The sequence below is a fragment of the Ochotona princeps genome, chromosome 4 (genome assembly GCF_030435755.1).
Source record: "Ochotona princeps isolate mOchPri1 chromosome 4, mOchPri1.hap1, whole genome shotgun sequence".
NCBI classification, from domain to species: domain Eukaryota; kingdom Metazoa; phylum Chordata; class Mammalia; order Lagomorpha; family Ochotonidae; genus Ochotona; species Ochotona princeps.
Genome location: NC_080835.1, coordinates 38,858,539 through 38,877,690, shown reverse-complemented (window position 1 = coordinate 38,877,690; position 19,152 = coordinate 38,858,539). Strand labels below are relative to the sequence as shown.

Here is a 19,152-nt window from a genome sequence, read left to right as displayed (position 1 = left end):
CGCAAGGCGAGGATTTTAACTGTTAGGCTACTGCACTGGGCCCTGTGTACCTCTATTCTTATGTCCAAGTTGCTGTGACTCTGGTTGACAAACAGCTATGGAAGTTTACCATACCCCTGACTCAGGTTCATATATCTGTCATCCCAAATACCCTTCTTCCAAAGTCTTTCCTACTCCTCCCTTCTTAGAACTTACCACTATTTGCAATACCATATATTTTTATTTGCTTCCTGTTTGCCTAAATAGCCTATGCCCCTTGCTACATTTCAGGCACTCTTCTAAGCTATTAATTCACTGTATCTTCCAGTAACTCTACATGGCAGTGAACTGTGTTCCTCCCATTGTAAATGAGAGCTCCTGAGAGGTGAAGTTGCTTGACCATGACAAGTGGCAGAGCCAAATGCAGGTGCAGAGTCCTTGCTCTTAACCAGCAGGTAACACCGTCCTGTGAAGGCAAGAAGCTTTCTCATCCTGGTCCATGGTTGAATCCCCAGTGCTTATGGCACTGCTTAGCACATGCAGGTGCTCAATGCACAGAGGATGAATGAGGACATAAACAAACAAAAAATCTGGACATGGAGGACTCAAAGAGCTCATGTTCCATGGACAAGTACTGATCATAGTCTCATGTCAGGATGGCAGTGTTGGGGTCTGGAGGGGCAAATGACTGTCCTGGCCTCTGCCTACCTCCTGAGGCACAGATACACTTTTTAACCATTCCTGCATCAGTGCCCATGGTATCAGAAGATGATGGAAGCGAAACGGAGCAGTGATCAGGGCACAGGACCTGCAGGGAGACTACCTGCAGTGATCCTCCGTCTATCAAATACCAGCTACGTGGCCCTGGACAAACTGCCTGGTTGTCACTGGCATGGTCCTCTCACATGGAACATTGGGGGATCAAATGGCACTGACACCAATGAGTGACAAATATCTTTCTGCCATTCCATGCTGTTGGCTGGCTCATGGGAGGAGTGACAGTAAAAGAATGAAACGGGGACCCACAATGGCAGTTCTCTGCAGAGGCTGCTTCTCCTTTTCTAGAAGTAGCTCAAAGTAGAGCTTGTTCATGAGTCTTCATCAGGACAGGGCTTATATCTGCTTCCTTTACCACTGCCTGCCTAGTACTCATCCAGGATCTGAAATGCAGTACTCAGTGTTTGATAAATGAATTAATGATGCATTTTTCCTCTCTTGGGACCTTGTGAGGGTACTCACATTGCTGGTGCTTCCATTTACAGGCGAGGAACTGGAGGTCCAGCAAGGTTGGGTGACTTGCACACAAACACACAACCTATAAGAATAGCCAGAGCCCAGTGCCAAACAAAGCCCATGATCTTCCTTCCCCGCCAACCTACTCTCAGGACTCTTCTAAATCATGTCCTACTTCCCTTGAATATTTTCCAATCAGTGCAGCCATCCCTGATTGTGGAATCATCTCTGAATTCTATGACTCACATCTGAATCACAGAACTATTTAATAGTTGAAAGGGACTTTTGATGTCATCTAGACCTCCCACCCAGTGTGGAAATTTCCCCAGCAATGTCTATCTGGCTAACACTCATTCTCTTCCCCTGGAATTCTCTCAAGTTCCAGGACAGGACTATTTTCAAAGTCACAAAGTTCTGCAGACCATGCTCTAAGATTTCTAAGTGTGTGGCCCAGGACATCCACCTAAGACAGAGTGTAGCTGTGGTCCCCTCTGCGAGAACCCTTCAGATGTTCAGATGGTTCTCACACTCCCTAAGCCAATTCTTTTTTCCATGTCATCTATTTCTGACCACCATATCCATCCTAGACCATGTTACTAGGCCATCCAAGGTGTTTTGAGCAATAACATCCCTTACTGGATATGGGGAGAATTGCACCAAAGGGCTCCCTCATGAGGTTGTGTGAGTTGCTGCTGGTTTCTTAGGAGTGGGGGACTGATACTTGGTGCCAATCAAAGAACTGCTTGTTTTGAAGAGTCATCGCAGTGCTGTCAAATCTCATCATTTTCGATGTTTGTCTTAAACAGTGCCATTCTAAGTGTTCTCACCAATTATGAGGTTCCTGACAAGCTATACTTTGGGGACTTCTAAATTAGAATCCAAAAGGATTTTTTTCTTCTTCTCTAACGGAGTGCTTAGAAGGAGAGACACAAAGTTTGCTATGCTACAAGAATACAGGGAATTTTCTTTTCTTTTTTTCCCCATCTTTTTTTACTTCCTAATGCTTTACAGTGGACATTGTTATAAGAAAAATGATAAAAACTTTCAGAAAAAGTTTTAACAGTACGTCCCCTCAACACCTTTTCTTTATTCTTTTCCAGGTTGTTATCATGTTTTTGGTAGGTGGTCTGCAGTTGGGAATGCCTTGTGTACATCTCTGCAGTGACTGCAATGGCCTAGGGTTTTGTTGCAGACTCCCTGCAAATGTGCTCATCTGAACACAGGCAGCAGTATTGCATACACATCCAGGCTTGTCGAGAGGGCATCAGGCAGTTCCTCATACTGCCTGTCCACCCCTAGTTTGTGCAACCTCCAGTTTTAGCTCTTGAAGTCTCTTGATGGACACTGGTCACGTCCCCATTAGTCCTGAACTCCCCAGCTCTCTACCCATCTCTCTACCCATCTCTCTACCTCCCAGCACATCCTTGGCTGCCATCCTTGTGTGCTAGGATAGCTCTAGGATGATAAAAGGACAGAGAGATCTTAGAGTGCAGAAAGACAAAAGTCCATCTGAATGAAAACTATGGAACAGTTGTGTCATTCCTCTTGAGCAAGTTCATAACTTTTTAGACTCTACTCTTGCTCCAGTGTCGGACTGAGTGTTTTTGCTCTGTACTGGGAGCTCTGGGTGCTGGGAGGACTCACCCGGCAGCCTTTCACTGCAGCACATGTCCAGGGGTCCTCCCTCGGAGTCATTGGCAGTGTGGTTCTCTCTCTCACCCCTACAGCAGGACGAAACAAGGGAGAGGATAGTTGTTGAGCCAGGATCCGACAGGAAGCAAAGAAGCCTTCCTCTCATGCAGTCTGTGTATCTTTGAACAACCTCACTCCATCTGGTGGGCACAAGGAAAGACCACCCCAAGGAGGAGGCAGGAGTCAAACCTTGCAGTGTTTTCCATGTGGAATCGGAAGCACCACAACCACCATGCTCATCTTCACTACTGTATAAGGAGGACTTGCCATGAGCAAAGTACTACTAACTTCACCACCCTGAGACTTCACCATGACCCCAGGGGTTAGGGATCAGTAAATGGGCTCAGAGAGGTGAAATAACTTGCCCAAGGTTACACAGATCACTAGGGTGGAGCTGGGTTTGCCATTATGGTCTAGGATTCCAGGCTCAAGCTCTCATGGATGTGACATTCTGCCTTCCAGTTCCTGTGATTGCAGACCACAGATAAGTAAGAAGTGGGGTCTGGGTAACACATAGTACTGTGCCTAGCTCTCCAAGAGGTGTAAATACGCTGAGCCTCAAACAGTGGAAAGAGGCATGCTGAACTCTTCCCCAGAAATAGCCAGGAAAAGTAGTTTTATGCATGTGTTGTATACTCCGAATATGGTTTTTCTGAAAGCAGAACACCTCATTCTGGGCCATTACAGCATGTTTTAGGTCTGTACTGGGGTTGAGTTTTTCCTTTACCCAGCAAGCTGGAACAAGGTTGCAGGAGATCAACTAGACCTCATGAAGTTTCTCTAGAGTGGGCATATCTTGCAGGCAACTATGCAGTGCAAGGGGGCCCTCTTCTCTTCCAGTGGCCAGAAATGTGGGTGTGAACAGGTGTGGCTCTGTCTGCCCTTTGTATCTCTGACCTTGGCAGTAGCTGAACACACAAAGCAGGTTGAGACAAACAGATCCTTTCCACTGCACATTTGAAATGTGTTCTGGAAGGCCTGGCATCTGTACCAGTGAGTACTCCATCATGGTCACTGTGGCGTCCTGGAGAGTGGGGCTGCCACCACCTGCTACTGAAGGCCTTAGAGCTGCATCATCCCTGCCCACACTGAGTCTGGACTAGGCAGTGTGTCCATCCAGACTTTGACATGCCCCAAGACACTGCCAATACATCCCCACATTTTAGCTAAGGCAGTGTGATCTGGCCTCTGAAAGCAGCCACTGATAGAACCTTTTGTACAGACTCCCTAGCATACTGCTTTCAAGAATTACTGGCAGCCAGATGCCCTCTTTTTCTTTTTGTTAAGATTTATTTATTTAAAAGCCGAGTGATAGGTGCAGCTGGAAGGAGGGAGGTGGGAAGGGAGGGAGAGAGGATTGGGGAGAGAGAGAGAGAGAGAGAGAGAATGTCTTCCATCTTCTGGTTCATTCTCCAAATGACTGGCAACTGCCAAGGCTGGACTAGGTCACTTGTGTGTGGCAGGAATCCAAGCTCTTGGGTCATCATCTGCTGCCTCCTGGGCACATCAGCAGGGAGTTGGAGCAGGAACTATAATGTGGGATGCAGTCATCTCGAGTGCCAGCTCAGGCCTCTATGACAAAACAGCTGTACCCAGGAGGGAGCCCCTCTTCCCATCCTGCCTCCCAGGGCTTACCTGGGGCCTATTTTACGCCCAGCTGCAGATTTTAAAAATGAAGGGCAGAAAGGCTGGGTTCAGGCCGAGCCTTCTCACTCTGCTATTTTCTGCTTTTAACCCTCATTGTACTACTTCATTTTTCCCCTGCTCCAACTGGCAGAGCCTCTGAGAATCCCAAGTCCCAGAGCTCAGCTATCCTGTGGTGAAAGGGCTGATCCTTCACGGCAAATACTTAAATTTAAAGGCTCTCTTTAAATGTTCCTCTTCTCTCTGTCCACTGTTTGGCTCAAGCCACCATCATCTCTTGCTTGATGATATTTTAGTTGATTTCTGGCATGTACTCACTCTGGCCTCCAAAACATTGTTCAGAGGGCTCAACGCAAATGATGTGTGTAGGTTTTGCACAGACAGGGTAGGCTTGAGCGCAAATCATTTCCTAAAAACTCAACATTTATCACATAGTCTCCCTTGAAAAAATACTTGCCTGGATGGCATCTGTTAACAACAAGAGCAGTAAAACCCCTTTGATATGGCTCATTAGCTGTCACGTGCTACAGCCCCTTTAGCCTTTCAACTTTATCTCATGTTCCTCCTGCCCTTGACCTCTGTGCTCCAGCCACAATGAACAGGCCCCTTTTTTTGCACAGTGCCTGTGCACAAACTCTTATCTCTGCCTGGGGGAGCTTCTCCAGTTCTATTTCCCAGTGCTTCTTACACAATAGAACTTGACGCAGTTGGAAGCTTCATTTTAATGTATGCTACTATTTGATTAGCATCAGTCTCAACCATCAGATTGTAGGTGCCATGAGGGAGGGACCCCCATCTATCTTCTCTGCCATTACATCCTCAGAGCCTAGCAAGTATTTGGTAGTTGGGCACTCAGTAAATGAATCCTGTGGAATGAGTTTTGCTCTGACATTTTTCAGAAAAAACATCAGGAACCTCACACACAAGCCATTAACTGAGCCGCTCTGTGGGCAGGACCTTGCTACACTGCTGCCCACTGCAGAAGAGAATCACAGATATATATGGAAGGTACCCATTTTACAGTTGAGGAAACTGAGGCCGAGAAGGGGACTCTGACTTGTCCCAGCCTGTGTATCGATTTGGTGTCCATCTATTGCCAACTTCTCAATCCTGAGTTTTTCTTCCTTTACCCTATACATCATCCCAGCTGGAGGACAGCCCACTGGGAGTAGACCCCTGGTTCGGGGCAGAAAGTCCACCCAGGTGTACTGAAAGGAGACCCATGTGTGACTCATACCTGCTTTCACACCTTCAGTCTTCCAGGCCTCAAGCTGTGTTCAGAATAGCTCAGTGCTGCATGTGTGCAGTGAACTCTATAAATAAGCTTCCTAGAAAATGACTAATTTCATAATCAGAAAAGCAGGGAGAGTAGCACCTCTTGACTGCAGAGGAAAATGGAGCAAGGGCCCAGTGCTTGGCCTTGTTGTCAAAGGGCTCCCGGCAGCCCCTGCGCATACAGGCTGTTGGGGTGGACATGGGGCTTTAATTAGATTTTCAAAGGGAATGGATGGTACACTCAGGCTGGATGCAGAAGCCCACTTTTGGGGTAATGTCCTCCTCCATGCCCAACAAGAGTAGGGAGAGCAGCCTGCCTTGGCTCATTGTGGGCTCCCCTTTGTCTCTCCGTCTCCACTTCCATCAGCTGGGCAACAGGAGCAGAGGACTGGCCAGTGTCAAGAGGCACACTTCTCTAGACTGGTTCCTGTTGCTTTTTTGAACCGAGAACCTGGAGAAGGTGGCACTGGAAAATCACACAACATGTCCCTCTTTCACAGATGGAGAGTGTCTTGGCAGTCAAAGGACTCTACCAAGTCATTGCTTCCTGCATCAGGAAAAGCAACGGTGAACAACCCAGGTCCTCCCTCTAGGGCCCAAATCTTTTCAGGAAGTCAGACATGCAAGGTGTCTGAAGCTGTGCTGTAATTTAGGCCACCGTGTGAGGAACACTGGCTTCACCCACCAGCCTACAGGAAACATGAGGAGGGTCCTCATCGCACAGAGGGAACTGAGGCTGAGAACGGGGCTCCACTGTAACGAAGGTATGCACGTGGAGAGCTCAGCTCAATCTGTGCTGGTGAGGAGGAGGAAGAGGAAGACAGGAGCTAGTTCTTAACGGAGGTTTCTATTTGGATGAGGGGTTGTCTCAGACCAAGAGGCCTGAGAGGTATGGAGTAGCTGGCAAAAATTGGAGAGAGAGAGGTAGATGCAGGCTGGGACACAGACAGAAGGGTGGTGCTCCATGCAGCAGCCAGATTCCTGGACACCTGCCTCCTGGGTGGGGTGGCCCTCCTCCACCTGACAGCAAGGTTGCTCTGCAATGATGTGGGCACCCCCTTTCCTGGCCTGGGCACGGGGAGGTCTGCAACAGGGACAGTGATTTGTTGGATCTGGTTCCAAATTACTGCCTTTTCTTTTTTCCCCTTTATTGCAGTTAAATTCATATAGCATCAAAAGTAAATTCTGGAGACCAGCGATGTAGGAGCAATTGACACTAATGGGAATAAGTGCTACTAAAAGGAAAATGGGAGCGCCATTCTGGGTGGTCGTGTGGCCTAGTGGTGAGGATGCCTATATTACACGCTGGAGTAAGTACCCAGCTCTTATTCCTGACTCTGCCTACCTGCTAATTCAGATCTGAGTGGTAGTTGTGATGGCTCATAGATGGGTTCTTGCCATCACCTTGGGAGACTTAGATTGGGTAACTGGTTCTCAGCTTCAACTTCAGCCCAATCCAGCCCAGGCCAGTGCAGGCATTTAAGGTATAAATCAGAAGATCTTTCTCTCAAATTGAAAAACAACAACTAAAAATAAAAGGTACAAATTTGCTAGCATATAGTACATTTACAATTTTATGCCACCACTGTTACCTAGTTTCAGAATATTTTTACCAACCTAAAAGTAAACCCACACCCAGTAAGCTGCCTCTCCCATCCCTCCCTTCACCTAGGCATGCCCTGGCAACATTTCCTGTCTCCATATGGATTTTCACAGAAGTGGAATCACACAATATGGATTTTTGTGTCTGGTTTCTTCCACTTACTCTAATGTTTCCTAGGTCATCCAAATTGGTCGCGTAGATCAGTGCTTTATTCCTTTTTATGACTGAATAATATGGATAGACCATATTTTATTTACCTATTCATCAGTAAATGGACATTTGGGTTGTTTCCATCTTTTGGTTATGAGAGCAGTATAATCATATGCCAAATTACTCTTAAATACTCTGCTCTCAACAAGTCTGGCTTTCGACAACCCTTTCCTAGCCCTGGGCCTGAGGCTTCATCCATGGTAGTTCTTCAACAAAAAGAAATTGAATTAAATTTATATTGGCGCAAAAAAATTTTTGAAATATCTTAGCATTTTTTTTGCTTAGTCACATTTTCTATGACCCTTCTAAAGAACCCTTGTATATAACAAGATGCTAAGCTTCTTGCAGCTTGCATACCGTTGCCTTCATTTTATTGTGTGTGTATGTGAAGGTGACACATACTGTGTAGTTTCTCTTTCAGTGCTGGGGACTGGCAACCCAGACTGGATCACTCATTCCCACTTCCCACTTCCAGGAGGTCATGGTCAGTGGTAGAGGTACTGGGGACCAGATGTAGTGCTCTAACAGAAGCCTATCCAGGAAGGACTGTGGGTGCTGGCCGTCTGCTGAGGGTGAGATGGGACAGAAACCTGTCCAGGAAGGACTGGAGGTACCATCTGTCTGCTGAGGGTGGGATGGGAGGGGTGTGAGGCAGTACTTACAGTGGATGCCAGCTTTGCCTGGACTTCTACAGAGGGGGGGCTCGCAGGTTTGGTGAAGTAGGCAGAGGAGACTGAGTCTCCTTGCAATGTGTCTGAGGAGTGAGAAGGGGTTAGGTTACAGACCCCAGGGTTGCTGGGCATGATGTTGACGGGCAGATGTGTCCTCCACCTTGGGCTCCACTTGAAATATTCCTGCCTGGACCTGGCGTGATAGCGTAGCGGCTTAAGTCCTCACCTTGCATGCGCCGAGATCCCATATGGGCACCGGTTCTAATCCTGACAACTCCGCTTCCCATCCAGCTCCCTGCTGTGGCCTGGGAAAGCAGTCCAGAATGGCCCAAACCTTTGGGACCCTGCACCCGCATGGGAGACCCAGAGGAAACTCCTGGCTTTGGATTGTCTCAGCTCCAGCCGTTGTGGCCACTTGGGGAGTAAACCAGCAGTTGGAAGATGTTTCTCTCTGTCTCTACTCTCTCTAAATCTGCCTTTCCAATAAAAATAAATAAATCTTAAAAAAAACCACGAAATACTCCTGCCCCTTTAAAGATTCATGGCTGGAGCTGAGCCAATACGAAGCCAGGAGCCAGGAGCTCCCTCCGGGTCTCCCATGAGGGTGCAGGGTCCCAAAGATTTGGGCCATCCTCGAATGTTTTCCCAGGCCAGAAACAGGGAGCCCACAAGATAGGAAGTAGAGCAGCCAGGACACAAACTGGTGCCCATATAGGATCCAGGGACATACAAGGTATGGATTTAGCCACTGAGCCATCGTGCTGGGCCCTATCCCTGTCCCCTTTGCCTAATCTATTTCTTTTATCATGGCCAGACTCAGGCATTACCTCTTCCATGGAGCACTCCCTGATTTCCTACCTAGAATTCATAATCTCTTTTGCCTCTGGGCTCCTCCCTTCCCTAACATACAGCTCACAGTTCTCTTCCTCTTTGACTTCATTCTGCTGCTATAGTTAGCTGTTTGTGCACCTGCCTCCCCCACTGACTTCCGAGTGCTTGGGGAGCATCCTCACCCCCTCTCCCCACCTCTGCATCGCAGGTGTTCAGCACAGGGGCTGAGCTTGGTCATGTGCAAATTAAAGGTCAAACAGAAGGCTGTGGCAGGGTCTCAGGTTGGTGGCTCTGGGAGGGCAAACTGCAGTTTCAGCTGGCAACTTCTCCACCTGGAGAACATAGCAAGACGATGGCCAGGAGGAGGAGGAGGCCCACCCTGCCATCCAGACTTTTCTTAGCATGTTCATATGCAGGGACAGATGACATACTGGTTTCATGGAAAAGAAACCACTGGACTGATCATCTTATGCAGGTGGAGGAGGCTGCCAGGAAACCCCTCTGCCACCTCTACCAGTCTCATGATTCATTCCTAAGGTGTTTGGAAGCAGACAGGTGCCTCTGGGGCCAGGGCAGCAAACTTCTTGGCAAAAATAAAACTCAAATCAAGAGATCGCCGTCAGAATACCTAGTGGCTAGGATACCTACCTCAGGCCCCACAGTTTGTGAGCAGTTTTTGCCTTTCTCCTCCACCTAAGAGCCTTGTCTGTCTCTTGCCACAGGAAGGGCCCTCAAGCCACCACACAATTCCTTATCATTTTGGTCTCATGCCCCAAAAACCTTCTCACAAATGCCTTTCTTGCTTAAGTTATTAAGAGTGAGTTTCTGTTGCTGACAGCCATAGAAGCCAGACTGATGTGTGTGGCAAACTCAGGGAACAGATAGGCTCCGAGCCCAGGACTCCCAATGTTTAGTTCATTGCCATTTCCATCCGGCCCAGCTGTCCACTGTCCAGCCATCTGTCCTCACGTCAGAGCAGACTGCAAACTTGGAGTGTTTTGGATTCCAAATATGGGGTCTGAGTGTTCTTTGCTTGAGTTGTTCGAAGATGAATGACTTCCCTTCCATTTTGGGGTGTGAGTGTGGCAGAGCTACAGTCAGAGGGAAGGTGGTAGGGTCTGGGTGGGCCTGCTGGGGCGCTCAAGACAGTTTGTCAGGGCCATTCATTTGTTCAATACACATACTGCCATGTGCAAACTATGGTGTGGGGTTCTGGGGATACAATGAGCTAGAAGTGTCTAGGATGTGGGAAAGAAAAAGCCAACAGTGACACAGTTGGCCCACATAATGGGAAGTTGCCCAGAGTACCCCGAGAGCTTCACTAAACAGGGACAGGAGCCAGGGAGGGGTTCCCCGGAAGCAGTTTCTTTAATGAGATGTGAAAGAGGAGCAAGATGGGAGAGCAGAGCTGTGTGGTGTTCAGACAGATGCAACTAGGAGAATGGGTGTAGACCTGAGAGAAAGCAGAGAATGTAAGAGGAATAGGAAGACATTCCTTCTTACCAGGCAATATGGCATGGGCCATGGCAGGTTACGAGGTGCATGACCCCACCCCCTTCTCCTTTACCTGTGTCTGGTCCTTCTTTCCGAAGAGCTAAGGCACACAGTCCCTGGTGGCTCCCTGGGGGAGACTGGGTTGCTGGATTAAAAGCTAAGTTTCTGGAAGGGCTATCCTTTCCGGTTCTCTGTTCTGTGGAAGCTGAGGGCATAGAGGGAAGATTCTTGGTTGGAGTCCTGCAGTATAAGGGACAGCAGAGGGGTTTCCAGGCCTAGGAAGGTGACAGAACCAGTCCTTCCATGATTGGTATCTGCTGTGGATGTGTGTGGAGGGGCATGGCAGGACTCTCTGGGGATGACTCTGAGGTGAAGTCAGATCAAAGCATCTGGGGTTTGTGTGACTCACACAGGGCTTGCCTGACCCAGGGCACAGAGGTGACACATGATGAAGGAGCCCTTCAGGCTGTGGTGGGGGTATCTCAGCTATAAACACCAGTGTGGCTTCCTTAAAGCATGCCTGATTGGGCAGTGGCAGCAGGGGTGAGGAGAGACATCCTATTAAGCACTAAAATTGCATTTCCTGCTAGCTAGGGCTGACAACGAGCTCCGAGTCTGGCCTAATTTAAGAAGCCAACAGGATGACATTTCTCCCACATTTGATATGAGGATTAAGAGAACTATCCATGCCAAGAACAGTCTCTTGGCCAGGCAGCTCAGATGAAAGGTGGCTGAGGCAATCTAGGTATCCTGGTCTGGACTGAAGCAAGGAGATGCTCCCTTTGTTGAGCCACCCACTCCTGCCACCCTTGCTTCAGGACCACAACCACCTCTTTACAGCTCTCAGGGCCTTGACACATGCTCTCTTCCTTCAGCCTTGCTTATGCTGGCTCTGCTGCCTGCAAGGCCACCGCCCTTTCCCCCTTCTCCAAACCCAACTTTGACTTCATGCTCTAGTTTCCTCTTCAAATCCCAGGAAGCTTTTTCGGGGGACATGTCTTCACTCTGTGTTCAGCAAGGTGGGTGGTTTTGGACAGTGTCTTCATTGGGACCTTCAGTCTTTAATCTCCTATTTGCCAAGCTGAGCTGACAACATCCGTCATTCAGGCTGAGCAGAGAATGAGAGATACAACAATGACCATGACAGTGCCTGATCCACAGCAGGTGCTGAAGAACTGTGTAAATGACCAATAACCATACAGCAGGGGAAATGAGGGTGGCAGTGAGGGATAACAGGTATATAGACAACACACAGCTCCTAGAAACAGGAACTTCTGGAAAGGGCAGGGGGCTCTGAAGGTTGCCTGGCTGCCTGAGGCGGCCCCAGGGTGAGCAGAACATCAGAGTACTTTGCAGAAACTCCTCCTCAGGGATGGGAGCAAGGTGCTGTCAGGTCTTGTGGTTTGGTCCAAAGGCCCAGTGTGAACTGATTGCACTTGTTGACCTTTGCATAGGAGAGGAGCCCTAGATGGAGTTGTGAAGAACCCTTGCCCAGCAGAAATCTTACACTGGGTGGGGCAGGGATAGCAGACACAGACACACTCTCTCTGCTGGCCTTGGCCATCATGCCAGGCTGGAGGACAGGTACCAGCTGTGCAGATAGCATGGGGAAGAGTCTGCGGCTGGTAACGTAAGCATTTTGGACAGGCTCCATTTTGGGGGTGGAGGGTCAAGAACCTTACTGTGGGGGGGCTCTGTGGATCTTCTAGACTCTTCTTTGGGGGTATACATTTCTATTATGGTCAGGTAAGTGAGGTGAGGAGGGAAGGGGACAGGCGGAGGTGATTAAATGCAGAAGCAAGGAGGGCAGACGGCAGCATCAATCTTCAGTCCTTCCACAGACCTCTGACCACCCGAGACGACAACAGTGACAATGGTGCTAGCAAAAGAAAGGATATCCTCTCTGTTGAACTCTTATCCTGCATGCCAGGCACAGGCACATTACATGGGCTGGCACCTCTAACATGGCAAGGACCCTATCAGCAATGCATTTCATTGCTTGAATTTTCTAGAGGAGCAAACAGAGGTTCAGATCTGGGAGTGACCACCCCTCTCCTCCCATACATGCCTCACTCCCCCTGTCTTCCTGTGTTAGACTTTGACGACTACTAAACAGTGTGTACAGCAAGATAGCAGCCACCATCACATGAACCTGTGGGGTAGTACTGTGAAGTTCCCCATTCTACAGATAAAAAACTATAGCTCAGGGGGAGATCTGACTCCTCCAGGCACACAGACAGGGAGCCAGAGGGAGATCCCTGTACCCAGGATCCCACCCACAGAAACTCAGTGTTTGCTCCGGATGTCCTACTCTGGACCACAAGCACAGGCTTCAGCACTGAAGTAGCAACCACCCCAGGAGCTGACCTTGGTTTGGGTGGGGGTGTCAGAAAGCGGCAGTTGTGTTCCATCTGCGGAATGAGCAAGTGTGCTCACTGGGCAGGACCTATCAACCCTGGCCATCTGGGTTTGATGAGGTGGATGGCGATGTGACACTGAACCAGCAGAGGGTGCTCACAGCAATAGAGGGTAAGGCCAAGGTCCATGAAGCTGGCTAAAGGCTGCCCAATCATCAAATGCCAAGAGTGGATCCCACCAGAGCCAGTAATGGAGGGAAGCTGTGTTCAGCTATGTCGATGCAGTGCTGAGGTGGATCCTGAATGACCATGCTGGAGGTTGAGGTTCACAGGAAGGAAACTTTTGTTCTCCAAGGCTCTGGAGCATTCCATTTTGCTCCTTCTCCACCCCACCCCTCGGGCCCAGGTATGCAGTTTAATTTACAAGGAGCAAACAGACAATCACAAATGTGAAGGTGCGATCACACCTCTTGGGGGGTGTTCTGATATTCCCATACAGCGAACTGTGTGCTCCTGTCTATGCTGTCTGGGAACATACATTCTTCTTCACTGGAAAACTCCACTGCCTTTCTCTGCCTGGAAAACTCTCATTTGCCCTTCAAGGCCACATTCAAACTCCACCTCCTCCAGGGAATTAGAATTGGGGGCTCCTTTGCCTGTTCTCACCTTTCCACACCGTAATTATCTATTGATGCCTGTATCCCTGCTGTGCCTAGGGCCGCCTCTGCACAAACCAGCGGCGTATAAGCACCGCAGCTTTGTTTATTGAAGGCTCACTGTTTGCTGGGCACTGTGCTTCCACTGCATCAGAGTGCAGCCCTGTGGAGGAGACCTAATCACCTCCTTCTTGCACATGCCTGTATATAGCAATGTGGAGATACTGGGTCATTTGCTGAAGGTCACACAGCCGGTAAAAGGCAGACCCAGGCTTTGCATTCACCTTGTCTCAACCTTGGGCCAAGGCTTAAATCACAGGTTTCCAACCTCTAATATGGGTCTGTTTCTCTAACACCTACCTGGCATTGGGCAAATGCTCAAAAAATAGTTCTCAAAATAAAAAACAGGGATGAAAAGTGGGCCAGAGTTTGAACATTTACAAATAGCTCATGGAAAATTTCCCATCCAGCTCCCCGCTAATGGTCTGGGAAAGCAGTAAAGAGTGACTTGCCAGTCCTTAGCTCCTGACACCCATGAGGGAGACCTGGAGGAAGCTCCTGGCTTTGGACTAACTCAGCTCTGGCCATTGCGATCATCCAGGGAGTGAACCAGTAGATGCAAGATCTCTGTCTCTCTCCCCTCCTCGCTCTGTAACTCTAACTTCCAAGTAAAGATAAATAAATCTTAAAAAAAAAAAAACACCCATAATTGTAGTAGTTGGATGCATGGGCTTGGCACTGTGGAATTAAGTCTCCCAGGCTGCCTGCTTTTGGGTGACACATTTATGCCTCAGTTTCTGCATCGTTGGAAGAGGACCACTGTGTCTACATTCCACAAAGCTACTGTGGGGACGGATGAAGTCGGATCTTCACCGGAAGTTTTATTTTACAGGAGATGTACGTGGAATGCTTGAAACAGGGCCCAGTAAGCTCTCAGATATACTAGCTGCTGTCACCTGTGTCAGGCTTGCCTGCTCCCCAGCCAATACAGGCTTTCTCTCCCCACAGATGAGGTCCACGGAGGCTTCAGGACAAACCTAATAAACTGATTCTTACAAAACAAACCATTGATTTTTGGCATTTGCCAATTTCTGTGGTGTCAACTGTTTATGAGGCCAGATTTCAAGCCATGAATGTGCGAGCCTCAGAAGCTTGTCGGTCATCGGGCAAATGTGAGGAGTTTTGCTTAACCTCTCTGGGCCTCAGTTTCCTCATCTGTATGGGTCTATGGATCAGTATGAGCACCAAACTCTGTAAGTGTATAATGGTGCTGTGATGGTAAATCCAAGGCTCTTGGAGCAGCACATGGCACAGAGCACACCACAGAGCACACCACAGTTCTGCGCCAGCACAGAACTGCTGGCCAACTGCTACCAAGAGTTGCTATTTCTCTTTTGCTTGTCTGATTGGCACTGGCCTTCCACACCCTGTGTCCTAGCAGGCTAAGTTCTTTGCTTTCTACAACTGGGGCCTATGAATTCTTGCAGCATTCCCCACCTCCAAGTAGAATTGCTGAACTAGAAGTCTGACCTACCCTGGGCCAGTTATCACTGTCATCCTGGACTTCTTGGTATCAGTCCTTGGCCTGGCCCTACCCAGCCACTACCTGTGCCTTATCTGAATCTTCCATGACAATCTCCCTGGGACGTGCTCTACACTTCATTCCTTCTAATGCTCCTCCTACAGGCTGACAGTGAAATTTGCTGCCACCCACAGTTAGAGAGGTCCCAATTTGCCACATCCTACTGTGGGCCCCAGGTCCCCGTCAGGATCCTGGGGCCCAGCCCCCGACTTCACCCCTCTGTGTTCTGGCCTGGCTTAGGCCATGGCAGCACAGGGTGTGGTATCTGGGAGAGGCAAGGGAAAGACTGGACTTGGAAACATCACATGGCTCTGAGGTGCCTTTGCCAGGGAAGAGTACAGAGTGTGAACTGCAGGGAAAACCCAGATGAAGCCAGGACCAAGGTCAAAAGGGGTATGACCTCCGGAAGCCAAATCAAAAATCTCAGCTGCATACCTTCTATGCACTGTGTGCTTTCAAGACCCCATTTCCTTGGCCCTCTGTGACAAGACCATGAAGACGGCATCAATATTCTAACTTCTAGGTGCTGACAGCCACTTCAAGGGGTTAGGTGGTCACTCTGCTTCTGTTCAGGTGACCAGCACAGAAGACAGGAGCAGGGCTTCATCATAAACCCAGGATGTTTATCTTTTCCTTGCTGCATGTCTCTGGGCAGCCAAAAGCCTGAGGCCTGGGGCAGGCTTCATGGGCTGAGTCCCTGGAAACATGAGTGTTCACGTGGAGAACACACACATTAAGGTAAGCAGGATCCTTGGATAAAGCACAATTCAAGAGGCCAAGAGTCTGGGATAAATACTGCGCTTTGCCTCCTTCCATCCATGCAGCCTTGGGCCAGTGTCTTAATCTCACAACACCTCTGTTTCCTCCCCTGTAACTCACGAGGAGGAGCTGCAGGGCTGCGGAAAAGATTGGGAAGTGACTGGTGTAGACAGCAAGTTCAAGGCTGCCCTGGTGTAGATGTTCTTCCTTCTTCAACTGACCTGGCTCTCAGCTCTACTTCCTGTTGCTTGCCAAGTCACCCAGGATGGAAGAGGGTACTGCTGTTTATCCTGGGCAGTGCTGCCAACTACAAGGGTCTGTTCCCCACTTCCCCGGGCTCGGTTCAGGTTCCTGGACCTAACGAGAGCACAGTGTCGGAAGAAGTGCTGGAGGATAAGAGAGGCTTCCCCAGCAGAAGTGCCACCTCTCCCTCCTGGAGAGCTCCAGGCTATTTCCAGGTCCCCTGAGTCAGATCTAGGGCCCATGGGAAGGCTGGCAAAAGAACTGGAAACCCAACTGCGCCTAAGCACCCACATCCTCCCCCAGCAAATCGCTTGGCTGTCGGCCACGCTCTCTCCTGCCTCTCAGCCTTGGTATCCCCTGCTCCTCTCCTTTAAGTCACAACCTCCTGCCTTTATTTCAGCTCATGTCTCTCTGCCAGGAAGCCTTCCCAGTGAGTCCAGCCTGCTCACTTTTTCTCTATTGGACTTCTTCTCCCCGGTGTTGTGGTGATTTGGACCCTGGCCAGGGCCCACATCCCACCGTGGATCATGCCCTGGTCCTCCAGTCTGTAACTCTGGCATCTGTCCCCTGTCTACACTCCCACCTCCATGACAGGCATCCCTTGCAGAGAAGGGAAGAATAATTGAGTGAGACTCAACACCAGGGCTGGACCCAGGATTCGGCTTACCTTGGAGTACATTTTACAGACTCTTGGTGGATTATATGCAGCTCAAGGCTCAACACAGACTCCTCCATGCAAATCCTTGGAACTGCCTCCTCCAGGTATCCCTCTCTGATTCTGATCTCTTCCCCTCTCCCCTTGGCTCTCTGGCCTTGGTGGCTTGCACTCATTTGCCATCATGCCAGGGGCAAGAGCTGGAAGTCTCCAAACCTTTGGCAGTAAGTTCAGTTTACGCTTAACAGCTGCACCCTCTCTCTTCTGACCATCTTCATCAGCATCAGAGGGTGGTCTGGCACACGTTTAACATAATTATTGCAGACCTGGTTTGTCTCCAGACAACCTCGAGGCACAGCTTGTGACAATTTTATGTCCGTTTCTGTTACATCATGGTTTGTGCTGTGCCTGTGAGGATTCACAGATGACTAGGACCCTGTCCCTATCCTCGTGGCTTCCAGCGCAGGCAGCAGAGTCTGCAATGTGCAGCGGAAATGCCTATGGGAACACCAAGGAGGCCGCAACAAGAGAGGCTGGGGAGCTTCCCACAGACCTGAGAACGCAGGGGTTCACAAAACTGGGGAGTGGGGTGCGGGAGTGCATTCCAGGCATGGAAGCTACAGGAGTAAAGGCAGGGAGAGGCAAAAGGCAAGGTGTGTGGTGCAGGGAGGAGTAAGCCACCTCCGTGTAGCTGTAGGACAGGCAGGAGATGGACCCTTGTCACGGGGCAGAGGGCTTCGGGCCTTGGCCTAAGCCAAGGAGTGCAATTCCTAGGCCATTTTTTCCTAGAGGGGAGTAAGACAGGTATTGCCATCGTCGCAGGCACTTACAAACCTGTGTGAGTGCTGGAGAGGCAACAGCACAGACACGTCTTGGACTACTTAATGACACAGAAGATCATGTACTATGTGATTCCCTTTCTCTGAAGGTCACAGACAGACACAGCAGGCAGGCATTTGGCACAGCAGTTGAGACATTATGTAGGAGATGCCTGCAAGTGCTTGGGTGTAAGTCCTGGCTCAGCTTCCAGTTTGAGTCCCCTGCTAACACACACCCTGATGATGGCATGTATACTTGGGTACCTGCTGCCCGTATGGAAGACCTAGATTGAGTTTTGACCTCCTGACTTCAGCCTGGTTCAGTTCCAGCCGTTGTGAGTGTTGGGTCAGTAGATGGTAGCTCTCTCTCTGCTTTCTTTCTTTTTTTTTTTTTTTAAACTTATTTTATTTTTGGGTCTGGTGCTAAAGTCCTTACTTTGCATGCACCAGGATCCCATATGGGTGCTGGTTCATGTTCCGGCAGCCCCACTTCCTATCCAGCTCCCTGCTTGTGGCCTGGGAAAGCAGTCGAGGATGGCCCAAAGCCTTGGGACCCAGCACCTGTGTGGGAGACTCAGAAGAGGCTCCAGGCTCCTGGTTTCAGCTCAGCTCAGCTCCAGCCTTTGCGTCTGCTTGGGGAGCAAATCAATGGATGGAAGATCATCTTCTCTGTCTCTCTTCTTCTTTGTATATCTGACTTTCTAATTAAGAATAACATAAATCTTTAAAAATAAATAAACATTAAAAAACATTTAATTTTATTTGAAAGGCAGAGTTACAGAAAGAGGAGAGACAGAGTTACAGGGAGAAAAGACAGAGAGAGGTCTTCAATTTGCTGGTTCACTCCCCAAATGGCTGTGAAGGCTGGAACTGGGCTGGTCTAAAACCCAGAGCCTGGAGCTTCTTCTGGGTTTCCCACATGGGTGCAGGGTCCCACAGATGTGGGCCATTTTCTGCTGCTTTCCTAGGTACTTTTGAAGGAATTGGGTTGGAAGCAGAGCAGCCAGGACTTGAATTGGTGCTCATATAGGATAGTGGTGCCACAGGCAGAGTCTTATTATACCATGGTGACAACCTCTTTCTGCTTTTCAAATAAATGAGAATAAACAAAAACTAAGAGTTCACCTACAAGGACAGCAAAAGGAACAGCTGCCGCCTATGCACTTTCAGGGGTGTCATTAATGTTCTGTGTCTTCATCTTAGTGATGGTTAGAGGAACTCATACAGTTGTCAACACTCATGGTCTGCACTTCAGCTCCGCACATGTGACTGCTTGTAAAATGCACCTTAAGATGTGCATGAACATTTTGGTTGTCACAATGACTGAAGGGAGCTGCTGGAAAAATATATAGGGCATGGGCCAGGAAGGCTGTCATAGTGAGAACTTCGCCATCCAAACACAAGGAGGATTCCTATTGATACTCTGCTGTGGTTATCAGGGGCCATGGCA

General features: G+C 49.1%; 1 protein-coding gene across 2 annotated transcripts in view; it reads right to left on the bottom strand.

The window, feature by feature from the left end:
* PTPN5 (protein tyrosine phosphatase non-receptor type 5) overlaps positions 1-19,152 on the bottom strand; it is a 60,902-nt gene that overhangs the window by 33,068 nt on the left and 8,682 nt on the right. Inside the window, exon 2 of one of the 2 annotated variants that reach the window (XM_058663263.1) lies at positions 2,857-2,933. In XM_058663263.1, the coding sequence (XP_058519246.1) occupies positions 2,857-2,881 (25 nt within the window). In that variant the 5' untranslated portion in view covers positions 2,882-2,933. Of the gene's footprint in view, positions 1-2,856; positions 3,034-19,152 lie in introns of those variants that run through there. The other variant, XM_004593728.4, reaches the window with a different exon arrangement.